Source organism: Aspergillus foveolatus (genome assembly GCF_047715535.1).
Source record: "Aspergillus foveolatus strain CBS 279.81 unplaced genomic scaffold BDW70scaffold_3, whole genome shotgun sequence".
In the NCBI taxonomy this organism is placed as follows: domain Eukaryota; kingdom Fungi; phylum Ascomycota; class Eurotiomycetes; order Eurotiales; family Aspergillaceae; genus Aspergillus; species Aspergillus foveolatus.
In genome coordinates, this window is record NW_027396067.1 from 709848 (window position 1) to 723390 (window position 13543).

The 13543-nt window shown below is 50.5% G+C and overlaps 6 protein-coding genes across 6 annotated transcripts; 3 read left to right on the plus strand and 3 right to left on the minus strand.

The window, feature by feature from the left end:
- Positions 1 to 2378: 2378 nt before the first annotated feature.
- Positions 2379 to 4155, plus strand: sld2 (the record flags this gene model as incomplete). Its single annotated transcript, XM_073738674.1, has 2 exons — positions 2379 to 2520; positions 2588 to 4155. The coding sequence occupies 2 exons, from the start codon at positions 2379 to 2381 to the stop codon at positions 4153 to 4155; spliced, it is 1710 nt and encodes a 569-aa protein (XP_073600298.1).
- Positions 4156 to 4221: 66 nt separating this feature from the next.
- BDW70DRAFT_127829 (RING finger domain protein) lies at positions 4222 to 5554 on the minus strand. The gene is made up of 2 exons (XM_073735332.1): positions 5216 to 5554; positions 4222 to 5157 (listed from the first exon to the last, which is right to left on the minus strand). The coding sequence occupies exons 1-2, from the start codon at positions 5427 to 5429 to the stop codon at positions 4310 to 4312; spliced, it is 1062 nt and encodes a 353-aa protein (XP_073600299.1). The 5' UTR covers positions 5430 to 5554; the 3' UTR covers positions 4222 to 4309.
- Positions 5549 to 7726, plus strand: BDW70DRAFT_127830 (rRNA 2'-O-methyltransferase fibrillarin-like protein). The gene is made up of 5 exons (XM_073735333.1): positions 5549 to 5872; positions 5944 to 5991; positions 6051 to 6232; positions 6282 to 6550; positions 6603 to 7726. The coding sequence occupies exons 1-5, from the start codon at positions 5725 to 5727 to the stop codon at positions 7648 to 7650; spliced, it is 1695 nt and encodes a 564-aa protein (XP_073600300.1). The 5' UTR covers positions 5549 to 5724; the 3' UTR covers positions 7651 to 7726.
- A 439-nt stretch (positions 7727 to 8165) lies between these two features.
- BDW70DRAFT_127831 (uncharacterized protein) lies at positions 8166 to 8436 on the minus strand. Its single transcript, XM_073735334.1, has one exon. It carries the CDS (start codon positions 8400 to 8402, stop codon positions 8232 to 8234), a length of 171 nt encoding a protein of 56 aa, XP_073600301.1. The 5' UTR covers positions 8403 to 8436; the 3' UTR covers positions 8166 to 8231.
- Positions 8437 to 8721: 285 nt separating this feature from the next.
- Positions 8722 to 11253, plus strand: BDW70DRAFT_168780 (putative carboxylesterase; the record flags this gene model as incomplete). The annotated part of the gene is made up of 3 exons (XM_073742547.1): positions 8722 to 8763; positions 8950 to 9753; positions 9807 to 11253. 3 exons carry the CDS (start codon positions 8722 to 8724, stop codon positions 10941 to 10943), a joined length of 1983 nt encoding a protein of 660 aa, XP_073600302.1. The 3' UTR covers positions 10944 to 11253.
- Positions 11254 to 11402: 149 nt separating this feature from the next.
- BDW70DRAFT_127834 (Fig1 domain-containing protein) lies at positions 11403 to 13470 on the minus strand. Its single transcript, XM_073735335.1, has 4 exons — positions 12860 to 13470; positions 12731 to 12799; positions 12342 to 12669; positions 11403 to 12286 (listed from the first exon to the last, which is right to left on the minus strand). Exons 1-4 carry the CDS (start codon positions 12885 to 12887, stop codon positions 11905 to 11907), a joined length of 807 nt encoding a protein of 268 aa, XP_073600303.1. The 5' UTR covers positions 12888 to 13470; the 3' UTR covers positions 11403 to 11904.
- Between the last annotated feature and the right edge of the window lie 73 nt (positions 13471 to 13543).

Here is a 13543-nt window from a genome sequence, read left to right on the forward strand (position 1 = left end):
CTGCAGATGTTCGCGCGCAGAGTAAACTACGGTCATGGCGGACAGAAGCATTACAACATTGTTTGGGCCAATTCATATCAATTCGCCTGAGTATAGAGGCATAGGTATCAACATACGCGCCGGGAAAGGATATTGAAGTTGCACCGAGCGCCAGCTCACTATTCTTCTTGTGCAGCTCTGGTAGCTGTGTATGTAGATCTCCTCTACCAGTAATGTTGCGTACCAGCGTCAATCTGATGAAGAAGGATCCGGGATACAGGAGAGGGCGTACGACAAGCAGATACAAGCAATGGCCGATGGCCTAAACGAAATAGCTAGGCTAAACACCTCCTTGTCGGGGCGTTGCAATTGCGCAGACATCTCGTATTTGAAGTTAGATTCCGAGACGTAGCTGGTTGGCGTCACTTCCGATATCTATCTTAGCAGTATCGGTGTAAATGGTAGCTCGGGTACTATTGAACAATCATGTCTGACAAGAGCAGCTGTTCTTCAGCACTAGAATTGATTCGGTGTAGTACTGGGTCATTTGCACATGTGGCTTTCGAAAGATATCAAGGAACAAAACGATGGATCTAATTCCAACAAACCAAATCTGTCAAGTGCAGATATGTTAACGACTGAATTGAATGCAGACGTGACGAGGATTCATCAAAATAGCCCCAAGCCCATGGTGTACCTCCATTTCAGCCACACTATAACTTACCAAAAAAACGATGTCGCCCACCCTAAAAATGTAACCTGCTTAGCATGAAGAGGACGGTATTCCAAGATTTCTTTTAACCAATTGGTCTTATTCGTGTGACGTCTCTGCAGAAACAGCTCCCACGGCAGCTAAATTTCACAGGCTAACAGGCGTACCGTAGTAAGCTGTGCGTTGTCGAGGCTGTGGTTGTGAGCCCTGATCAGCAGTCTGCGAGTTGAGAACCTTCCTCCTTGACCACATACAGGACCAGCACGAATGTCTTCAAGCTCTTCTGGCCACTCGCAAGGGCAAGGCTATTATGTATATCGAGCCACCGGTCTCGATGCCTTGATTCCGACGTATCGGTGCACCAAATGGGATACGGCCAGGAGAAGTCATCACCACCGGGAATTCGCTTGTACCGCTCCCGAGCATGGTGTCTTATTTTGGATATGCCTAACCACTCGACTCTTTACCGCTAAACCTCCTTTGGAGGGAGCTCTTCTAGTCCGATACCGTACAAGAGACCTTCGAAGCAGAAATCAGCGCAAGCGGAGCTTCCTGTGGCAAGCAGTTCCATTAATAACCAGCGTCAGCAAATGGAGATCTGTACCCAACCACGTGGAATGCCGGGTTTGGGTACACCCCGAGTGACTTGACAGTAACGTGCGGCTTATCGAAGCTTTACCCACTGTGGGAAAGAAGGGAGAAGAGCCGCTACTTCCCAAATGGTGGAAGGATGTCGTGCTCAATAAATGATTGCACAAACAAGCAATAGTCGTCATCACTCAAGGCTCGGCTCACAACGATCCACGGGGTGTGGTCTTGTCTGAAGCATTAGAAGACGAGGACGTCATCCTGGTCACGACGTCGGCTGGCTATCCCGGTGGTTTTGTCAGTACACCGAGGAACCCCGTGCAGACTTCATGCTGTTCGACATTCTCTTTGAACATACTACGGTCCTGGTATATGGAGGATATAACGTAGTGCGTCGTTTCAACTTGCTCTATCCGAGGGCGTTCCCACGGTGCCTGCTGAAATGAGCGCTGATAGGTTGAGAACAATGCACAATACACATGCTGCTTGGATGGGAGGTTTCAACAACCTTGTCACAGCGGTTCAAACCCATATCGTTTCATCCGACCTGAACGGAAGTCGCGCAGTGAAGTAATCAGGTGGTAATAGGCAGAATAGGACACATTGTAGATGATAGCTGCATCTGTCGAGGAGTTGCAGCTTTTGAGCAACAGTAGAAATATAGTTGAGCCTGGTTTCATGTCTCAAATTCAGACTAGTGACGCACTTCTGATGGTCCCATCGTTCTCAGCCCGCCCAGTAGTATATATATATGACAGCCCCGTAGCCGAGATTCGCAGTCCTCAGCGAAACAAACCTTTCTTGCTTTGGCATGGCTTTTTCGTTCGTGCCGATTTGCTTTTCTTGAGTCTCTAAGTAAAGGAATAAGGCCTCTGTGTGCGGAAGGGATTGTAGAGCCCACGACGTGGGGTTGTAGGGAGCGTCCTTTTGGCAGCCGCGGTTGTGCTGCAGCCGCACCGCGTCACGCGTTAATTGATTTCTACGCGACGAATATCAGAGGAACTCTTGCTACCACTACCACCCTGCTTTGTCATTCACCTAATCCGAAATTACGATAATATTCGTTTCCTACTGTATATTGGCGGTCCGATATGCCCTGATGGCCACCGTTACCGTGTCAGAGATCTCAAACCAGGCGGCTATCCTGCGCGCCGAACTGAAGGAGTGGGAGAGGGGATTTGCAGCCGCCAACGGAGGCAAGAAGGCAGAAAGAGGAGACATCAAGAAAGTTCCTGAAATTGGTACGTCGCATTGCGCGTTCAGAGCCTGTTTCACGTCTATAAGACCACTAATGCCGCCCCAATCCAGCTGCCAAATATAAAGAATATTCCCGATTAAAATCCCAAGAATCGGCACCGAGCAGCAAGAACGACAAGTCGCATTCGAAGCCCACTGATACCCAAGAACGATCAAGGAAGCGCAAGCATTCCTCGCCAAACGGACCAGAACAGAGCCAAAGCCATTGCCAGACGACATCTACGCCACGGAAATCCGCAGCCGGTATCTTCCAGACACCCTCGAAACCAAGGACTACACATCCAGCGGATGTCGACCCTTATGATTCCCCGTCCGTGCTACGGCGGCTCTTCAGCCCCTCGACGCATATGCAAACCTCCTCGCCCCTGAAGACAGCTATTGGGCCGACACCGCAGCGGGATGGAAAAGCACTCGGCCTCTTTGACCTCCTCTCCGAATCGGGCGGTAGCACCGCAACGCCATCTGCAGCCCGGATGGCAAGTCTCAAGGGGATTGCTGCGCAAACGCCATCGAAGAAGCGGAAGATGGATACTATAATGGAAGAAGATGAGGAGGAGGAAGATTCGCCTCGAGTGGAACGAACGCCAGCTTCGTCCGGGAAAAAGTATATGCTGTCAGCTCTCTTCGCGACGCCTACAGCTTGGAAATACTCTTCGATTGTCGACGATGGAACTTCGAGAGGAGTTATCGGGAGTAATGATGTCACGAATCAGAGTCCGCAGGCTACTCGAAATATTGATCACGCCAATGCGAGCCTTGAAACACCGTCTTTCCTTCGCCGATCCACATCTGGTCTAACGGGGCCTGACCCAACGGACATGAGCCCATTACCCGTCCGCAAACCACAGCAGTTCGTGGGGAAGGGCCTGTCCCAACTTGTACAGGGCTTACGTGACATGGAAGAGGAACGACTAGAAGATGAATGGGACGTGCTTCGGGAGATTGAAATCGAGCAAACGGGAACGGGCATCGACGTACCGGATAGTCAGGCTCTGGATCCGAACTCGAGGGGGCGTACATTCAAAAAGAAGGGCCAGAAACGCACGACCAGACTAGTAAAGATGAGGCCTGTTGTTCAAGCAAAACCGACAACAACCAAATCCCAACCTCAGTCTCTATCTCAGTCTGAGCCTAGATCGGAACGCAATCTTGTCTCTGCTGGCGGATCCGGTGATGTTGATGAGCTAGGAATAGACGACAACGACTTAGTCACCGTTGCGGAAACGCAAGCAGATGGCCCGCCCTCTGGGCGTGATGGTATCCCAGCCGCCTTTATAGACGATGATTTAGACTATCTTCATTCGATCTCTGAAGCAGAGCAAGATTCAGACTCAGATCCGGACTACGATGCAGACTCGAAACCATTAGATAGGAGCAAGAGTTTCTCGGAGAAAATGAAGGAGGCTATTGGGGCTGCAGGGCAAGGCAGCGATACGAAACAAGCACAAGAACGGCAGAAGGTGAAGGCAAAAGAGAAAAAAGAGAAAGAGAACATCGATACGAACGCTAAGAAGCCGTCCACAAGGAAGATCAATCCTCAAGCCCACGCAAACTATAGGTCGTTGAAGATCCGAAATAGAGGGGGTGGGCGCAATTTCGGACGGTTTCGACGGAGGTGAATGGAAGTCATGGCTTTGCATTCCTATGAGAAACGACTACTGTTGCATTTACTACCATTATCGAGATACCATGTTTTCAGCGGTAGATTGTCTATATATATATATATACCTTTTGTTTACATATCACACATCGTGCAACGTTGAGTCAGCTCCATCAGTCCGGAATATAACGATCCCGCGCATATTGGACCCTCCTCGCAAGGGAATCCGGAGCTCTACCATAACGCTCTGAGCCGCGGGAATACTGGGGCTTGTCAACTCGTCCGCGAGAGCTCCGTGTCGCGCCTCTATAAACCGGAGTAGAATTCCGACTAGAAGTTCGAGAGTCATAATGGGCACGCCGAGCAGGCGAGTCTGGATCATCATACTGGACATTGCGATCCCAGTCTTCTAGAGAAGCATACGGGCTTCTCAGCCAAGCCTGGAGCTCATGCAGGAACAAAGAAGCATTATCCCGGCCCAGGAAATCTCTCAGGAGTTCCTCCGCCTGCCCCGCGCTACCTTTGATATCCACCGTTCGGAGGATAGCAATGATGTACTCTAGGAGAAACTCCGCATTGTTTCCACGGCGTCTTTCGAGCCGCTGCTGTCCCGGTCGAGCCACAGAGGAGAAGGGGGAGGATGAAGCGTCGGGATGGAGGAATTCAAACACGCGCAGCTCTCGCCGGATCCATTTGCGGGCTCGCGATACTAACTCTTCGTCCCTGTTGAACATCTCCGGTGTAAATTCGCGGTATTGAGAAAGGCGATTCGAGCCCACACGGAGGGAGTAGAGCCGGTGGCGGTAGACATGCTGTCTGCGGAGGAGGGGGTCGTTGGGGGTTTGAAGCGAAGGGCTTCGCGCGCGTCGCGGCCGACGGGGATTTCGAGGTAGTCGGCCGTGTGGGTTGATATGGCCTGTCGATAATACACCAGTAGACGGGGAGGTATCAGGAAGCTGATAGATTCTGGGTCCGTCGGGATGCACAAGCTCGTACTTGACTGAGGATACTTCACTCTTGCCTGGACACAGCGATGTTAGTAGTGAGCGAGTAGAAACGAACAGCAGTAAGTTACGTACAGAGTGGACAGTTGCGCCGCTGCTCCAGCCAGTTCACGAGGCAGAGAAAGTCAAAGTTCGCATGGTTGCAAGATACTGCTACAGCGGGTTCGCTGATGGGTTCCAGGCAGATAACACAGGGATCTGATACAACTTCCTGCTGTTGCTGCTCCTGCGCTACCTCTTGCAGGGTTCGCTGCAGAATCCGCTGTTGGATATCGCCATCATCAGTCATCAGTTGAGCAAAGCAAGCATGGGGTGGTTGGTCTTCTAAAGGGCGCAGCTAGGGAATTCAAGAAGATCTTCCATGAGGTGGTTGTGACAGCATTACCTAGGCACCTCCACGCGCCCGGTCACGTTCCCGCCGCAGCAACAATTTTCAAGCTCCCAGAAAGATTTGGACTGAATTCGCTCCGGACTACACCACGAGAAGCAGATTGTTGCTCATTTGAAACTTCAAACTGGAGATTAGAACGTGCTCATCATCCTTTACAAAATTCATCCTACAGCGCTACCATGCCCCTCGAGCAATGATAAAGAGGTCTGCCAAGTCAGTTATCGCTGAGAGCTACGCAATGGCGCGCGGAGCACCAAATGGGTCTCTCCTGGACCATCAATCTTTGTCGCGAACTATTACAGGATTACGGCGATGGTCCATCATTAACAGAGAGTTGCCGGGTGAGGCTCCTGCTGCGCTTTTCGGTCTCTTCGCAGGAATGGTACTGACTTGTCTGTCTGCAATCTTCTAGCTACGCCACAGGTGAGGGCGATCCACGTTTACGACTTCGACAACACATGTAAGGTGGACCTTGAGCCTCTAGGTTCTGAGCATCGCCGGGTTAATCGCTGCGTCCAGTATTCTTAAGTCCCCTTCCAAACCCGCAGCTATGGAACGGCCCAAGTATCGGATTTCTACAAGCCTACGAGAGCTTTGCGAATGGAGGATGGTGGCACGACCCGAATCTCCTGTCTGCTACCGGTGACGGCATAGAGAAGGAAGAGCCTCGCGCCTGGAAGGGTTGGTGGAACGAACGGATTGTGCGAGCTACATACACATACCGATGGGACGTGAACTGATAACGGACAGGTACAATTGGTGGAGCTGAGCATGAAGCAGAAAGATGCGCTTACAGTGCTCTTGACCGGCCGGTCTGAGGCCGGGTTTTCGGACATCATCAAGCGCATGGTTGATAGCAGGCATCTCGAGTTTGATCTCATATGCCTGAAGCCCGAGGTCGGGCCAAACGGCCAGCGGTTTCCGTCGACTATGGACTTCAAGCAGAATTTCCTTTCAGATATTGTTCTCACCTATACACAGGCCGACGAAATTCGTGTCTATGAAGATCGTCCAAAGCAGTGAGTCTGAAACTGACATGCCGAGCGGTGGTCCCTTTCTGACCCGTCGTAGTGTCAAGGGATTTCGGGACTTCTTCGAGACGATGAACCGGAATTTCCAGACCATGAGCGGCCCTGATTCAAGAAAACCAATCAACGCGGAGGTTATCCAGGTAGCTGAAGGGTCTGCGTACCTGTCCCCCGTAATTGAAGCTGCCGAAGTGCAGCGAATGATCAACTCGCATAACGTTGCTACCCGCAACCCGGCGCTGAATGTGACCAAATCGCCTTATGGTCGGCTAAGCATCAAGCGTACCACTTACTTCACTGGCTATCTTATCACAAATACGGATTCCGACCGCCTAATCAGACAGATCTTGAACCCATTGCTTCCCCACGGGCTTTCTGACTCAAATGACCTGAAGTATATGGCTAACAGTATTTTGATCACTCCACGGCCCGCGAGCCGGTCAATCCTGAACAAAGTCGGTGGTATTGGCAAAAAGCTGAGCTGGGTTGTCACCGGAACTGGCGTCTTTGAGAACAAAGTCTGGGCCGCCCGGCTGCAGCCAGTTCCCAGTACGGAAAAATACCACACTGAGAATAGAGTTCCATTTGTGGTTTTAGCAGTACGCAAAGGAGCTCGTCCTGTCGACGCTTCAAAGATTCATAATTGGCACCCCGTTCCCAGTGACAAGGCTATTGGCATTGAGAGTGTGGTGGGCGAAAAGGTCGTCCTGCGCATTGAAGAGGATGGTCACGCCGATGACCAGTTCATGAACAGGTCTAGCAAGAGACGTATCCAGCAGGAGCGGGACGATGATATTCTCTACCCCGGTCAAAGTAACCCTGAAGGGTCACAGGGACGCCAGAACCACAATCACCGCGGCAATAACCGTCATGCGCACGATGATGGGCATCGTCGTGGAGGATATCGCGGCCGTGGCCGTGGCGCCGGTCCGCGCGGCCGAGGAAATGCCCGCGGAGGCGGCCGTGGTAGGACTCGCGGCCGTGATACGGGCCATCCGGCGTACTATAAGTCCCTTGATGACCAGTCTGGACATGAAGCAAGTGGTGGCGGTTACGACGACAGACCAGGACAGAGTGTCATGAACTATTAGCTTCTCAAATTGTATTTGAAATGTCATGTCTGTCTCTTTGACTTTGCTTGGCGGCGTTGAACGTTGGCGAGACAAGGCTCCTTTCTAAGGGTATGTACCTCTATGCTATTCATGCTAGTACTTGAGGCATCTACACCGATGTTCTGGAGATTTGGTCGGTATTCCAGATCGACTTCGTTTATGTAGAGAAGTAAAGCAAGACGAGCACCATTATATGATTGTATAAAATCCTTTGGAGCAATGTTTGCTTTCATGCAAGAATAGAACTCGAGTCACGGGATCCCAACTCAAGACTGTCAGCATCTCCCCTTCTCTTCCCCAGCAGCAATGACTTCTCTCAGTCTTTCGATCCCCGCTCCCCGCGATGCGTGCTTTAATCAACAGTTACATATCCGCAGATCATCTGGTCCTCCGAGACTCCGGTTCCATCTCGTACTAGCGTCCGTTTGATCCAAGGGGCCATGCGCGATTGGCGGACACGTCCCAGCTGAATGCACGCGATCTCTTTTGCTCGAGCTTGGCCAGCGATCCAAGCAGTTCTGGACAAAATGTTCTGGCGAGAATTCCCGTCCAAGCGTCCGTTAAAGGATTGGCCTTGGGGCCGCTAGCGGCCGCGATATAAGCAAATAACACATAGCCAACCAAAGCGCCGCTTGGAATTTTCCGTCCCAAAGTGACCGAGCCGAGCCAGTCCAGATGCTGAACACTCTATGCTGTGTCTTATAACTATTGATCTTGGCGTCAGCCTTCATTTTATCGTCCTATTACTCGCCGACACTCGGGTACTCAAACTTTGGCGACGCATGCTCAAGTGACACTACCGGCAAAAAGCCTTCCCCCGCTTTTCATCATGCCCTGATGGCTTGCATGTCACGGTCCTCGGACCCTTTTAAAGAAAAGGATAGAAGACAATAGGCGGGGTGGCACCGATATATTGGCTAGGGCCTCGCTTTTGATGAATGCGGGTAATTGCTGGGATGCTTTCGGCAGCCCAACACGTCTTAGGTTGCGGAGCAGATGTTTCCCTCATAAAGGTGTGAGCGAGTGTTTGATCAACATCCTACCGCCAATATGAAATTTTGCCTTCTTGTGGTAGCTGTTTTTGTTGCCAACGCGTGTGGATCAGGGCTGTCTCGTGGGTCCTCTGGGCCAGTATATTCAACCTCGACGGAGGAACCCCAAACTCCGCTCAGACAGATCCCACATAGATACCGGCAATTTGGTTATAGGCGCGTGGTCAACGAAAAGTCGTCACTTACTTTTCTCTATCAGAATAATCTGAACTCCACCGACCATCAGAATCATGCTGGGGCGATTTTGCTTGGTCCTATGGGACAGCATGACCTTCGCGATGCATGTGAAGAAATCGGGGAGACCATGATCTCCTTTTCCACAATCATGGAGTACAAGGAGGACTTTCAACACTTGTTCTCGTATTATTTCTACACCAGGAACCAGACCGGAACGGCCGAACACAAATTTGCGAGATTCTACATCCGAGATGGAGTGCTAGCTGTTGTGGATGGTGAGAATCAACTTGATCACCAGCCTTTCCCTTCTCGAAATATTCCGCTTCCTGTCTTGTGCACACAAACCAGTAATTACGACAAACAAAGACGAGGGCGGACCGTGCAGCGGCAACTGATTCGAGTCAACTCGGAGAACAACATGTACATAGGCTACCGGGACCAAAAGTCATTTCGTTTCTCAGGGATTCCATACGCGGATGCTCCAACCCGGTTTTCTTATGCGAAGCCATACTCTGGCAAGTTCCGCACAATCAAGGCTACGGAATATGGATCCAGTTGTGCCCAGATTGCCGGTGGCAGCGAGGACTGCCTGTACCTCAACATCCAAACGCCATATATCCCGAAGAAGAACTCTACAGCTGGCCTACGGCCAGTTCTTCTCTGGATCCACGGTGGTAATTTTGTTGCTGGCGCTGGTTCAGACCCTGCGACGGACGGTGGCAATTTAGCCTCACGAGAAGACGTGGTCGTCGTGACTTTCAATTATCGACTCTCGACGTTGGGTTTTTTAGCGGTGCCGGGGACAGACATCCAAGGAAACCAAGGGATTGCTGATCAGATCCTTGCTCTTGAGGTAATTCTATACAGGAACTGGAAAGTGGATTCAAGCAGTGCTGATGAGTGCAGTGGACAATCAAGAATATTGCTCAATTCGGTGGTGACCCTCGACGCATCACCATAGTCGGTGAAGGAGCAGGTGCTAGGTCAGTAAAGGCTCTTCTAGGCTCGCCGCTTGCATATGGAAAGTTTCAAGGCGCCATTGCGATGTCAGACGTGAGAAATGGTGCTGGCATTGAGTACGAACATGGTGAAGCGTCATATAGCTCATACCTGAGCGTCTCAGAATCATATCAAGCAGCCGGTCAGAGAATATTATTTGAAGCTGGTTGCAACCAGGACACGACTGAGCAGCAGATATCATGCTTGAGGGATCTTCCTGCGTCTACCCTTGTCAATTTGCCAACAATTGCACGTCACATCGTTCAGGACGGGAAATATATCAACACAACAGACCTAAGCCTCACTGAGAGACATGCAGGCACCGCTCACGTCCCGGTTATATTCGGAAACGTCGCCGACGAAGGTACATCATTCATTCCTTACTCCAATAACATCGAGTCTGAGCTCGAGGGCATCCAAGAACTCCTGAACATCAGCACCACCCAGGCCCTCAAAATCATCGATTCAAACCTGTTCCCCAGTCCCAACACAGGCAATATAACCTTGGATTCTTTCGCAGTTGCCCAACGCATAGCAACAGACATTAGGGTCCGGTGTCCAAGCCAAGCCGCCCTATATGCAGGTGTATCCGCCGGCGCTTTCAAACCATCATACTATTATCAGATGCAGCGAACAATTGGCGGCACCGACCCAAATAACCTCGGCGGACCACCATCATCGTCTGAGTACCCAATCGGAGATCCAGACCTTTTCTATTTCCGCCTTCACGGCTCAGATCTCCCTTTTGTCTTTGGCAATCTCGATCCAGCTCGAGATTCTCTAGACCTTTTCGCTGTGCAGCTCATATCATCCTATTTTGCTGAGTTCGTACGCTCCGGACAGCCCAATCCTGATGTTAATTACCTTGCTGCGCGCGGCTATGATAGGACACTAGACGCTGTCCAAGCCTTTGGCCCATGGGAGCCGGTGCGCAACTCCAGCGGCCCTATCCACATGCTTGACTTCCCCAGTGAGAAGGCGTCATTTCAGAGCTTGAAACAGTGCGAGTTTTTAGGGCTTCCGATTACATCTTATCTTGATTAAGCCAACTTTGTCCTTCCAGTATGGGACATTGGAGCCATGCCGTCTGGTGGAGGACAGAATGCGCGTAGTCGCGCAACTGCTAATATACGCCACCTAACTATACCCAGAATACAAAGAAGGGCAATGTATTGGGAATGTACTAACAACTAGTCCCTCCTTCCCAAACTGCATTGTCTTGTCCTTGAAGGTGGAAGCGGCCGGGCTCGGTCCGGTGGTTGCTTCGTCCTCATCTACTCTATGCTGCAAGGAAAGAGCATTATGCGGCTGCCCTTCCCTGCTCAACAATTGTGTATCCCCTGCTGGAGGATATATCGAAATTTAGAGTAACCTGCAAGGAAAAGGATGTCCTTGTACACTATACAATGAAACAAGGCGGAGAAGTCAAACGCGCTTATCTTACGTCTAACACTAGTCAAACTCTAGAAAAGCATGTACGCAGGACATGTTTATATTTTCTTATTTCATTGCTGTATCCATTCAATTCATTGCGCACATCCAATCATATATCAATGGTATGCTATCCTATCCTGTCCATCCATTCATAAACATAACATCTCATCAACCATAGAAGCACCCAGATCCTGATTGATAAAGCGATATAGAAAGCTCGGAAAAAGCTCTTTATACAACATCAGAAAAATGCAATCGACAATAATCGCGGGGGAATGTACATGGGCGATAAGGCGATGGTAAGATGACAAACATCAAGCATGTCGCGTGGTTTGGCGAAGGTCGAGGTCTCTGTAGGAATTTTTCCCCGATTCATCGGCAATCAAGTCTAACCAATCCGATCATTATCTCTCCTGGGTATATCGGGTTCTCATGGTATTATTCATGCGGCGGTCGTAGTATCATTGTGTTCGTGGTGTTGGTGTCGTGGAGAAGGGGTATTGTGAGTCGTGTTGAGAGGAGAAAACAAAAAAAAATCGAAATAAACGCAAGAAAGCAAATAATTTGCCCATTAGGGTTCATCGTCGGTCAGTTGCCTTAACAACCGCAGATTCAGAATCATGACTAGCAGTCCGATTGTCACGACCACCATCAAGGCGAATCCAAACCAACCCAAGACCATTGCGGAAGTCCCAACGCCGCTCTTAACACTCCCGTTCCCTAAATCTTGGGCTATCGTGCTTGCGCCAACAGATGCCGTATGCTGCCACAGAACTGATACCAGCACGAAAACTGCTGCCACGAAGATCAAGGCCAGCGCGACCTGGGATACAGGGCGGGAAGGAAACGGCTTAACTTCAACTTCGGAGCCACTCGCATCGGTTTCTTCGTGCCAGCCAGGGAAAGTTGCAAGGATAATAAAGCAGATAAAAGCAAGGATAATGGCAATAATTCTAGACGCCGTTAGATGGACATAGGACCTAGCTCGAAGGGAAATTGTGGACTCACATCAGGTACGGGAAAACGACTGCATCCTTGAACGTTGATGCAACCCAGACGAGATTTAGCGGATCTTGATCGAGAGTTAGGATCTCTGCAAGTGCGGTTGCGTTGTTATTGCAGATGTAAGATCCGCCGTCTGGTTGGACACAAATGCCAAAATATCCTACGCGAACCTCCAGCTGAGCACCTCCAACGATGTTTGCTGTAGCCGTCACAACTCCAGGGTCGACCTGCGCGAGGTTGAAGATTGGGTCGTAGCGCTCATAGTACATAGAGATCAGGAAAATTGTTGGCATTTGAGGCGATGATGAAGAGCATCCTGCGAGCAGCAGCGCTGAGTGATTATGTGAGTTAGCGACAGTCAAACGTATAGAGCGAGAAATAGAGTGACTCACAGAGAAGAATGATAATAATAGCAATGATAATCATCAGCACGTGGTGATATCCAATCATCGTAATGAAGCCTAACCCAAGCTGTTAGCAAATTCCAGTCGCAAACCCTTAGCTAGAGACAAAACACATACGGGCGAAGCCGCCCGCGAATCTCGGCATCTTGGATATGCAACAGCTTCCTGCTGTGGTGCTTCTCCTTCAATTCCTTCTTTCTTTTTGAGTCTCACTTCTCGGAGCCCCGAGAAGGAGTGCTGCTGACCCTACACACCCTGCCTCGCAGCAATGCCCGCTCTTCTAAACCTGAAGGAAACTATTGTCGCACCCGTGATCCCGAATAGCAACCACTGAGTGCCTGCTACCCAGACGATTCCCGGCGACAGCCCGCTCAAAGGAATGTAGCAGAATGCGGCGCGGAATGCGACGTAGGAGATCTAGATGGGAGGAATGACGATAATAGATCGAGGGAATGTACGGAGATTGTCTCGTAAACGTGGGCGACAGACCCGATGCTATACACAACAGTCAGATTTCAATGAAAACAAAGCACCGTTACCCAGAGTGTCAGTGGGACGACAATGGTCTAAACGGGCAGTTCAAGTGAGTGGTATGCAAGAGGGAGGAAGACGGAGAAGGGGAGAGATCGTATCTGGACAAATCCACAGCTGCAGCACAAAACCGGCGAGACTTCCTGCCACCGAATATTTGCAAAACAAGAGTGTGAGCGTCACCAGCGAAGATAGTGGGTGGCTGGGCCATCTGACGGTATACAACTGGATCTTCCGCACTAAATCGAGAGGCTGGGCCAACGCCCATTG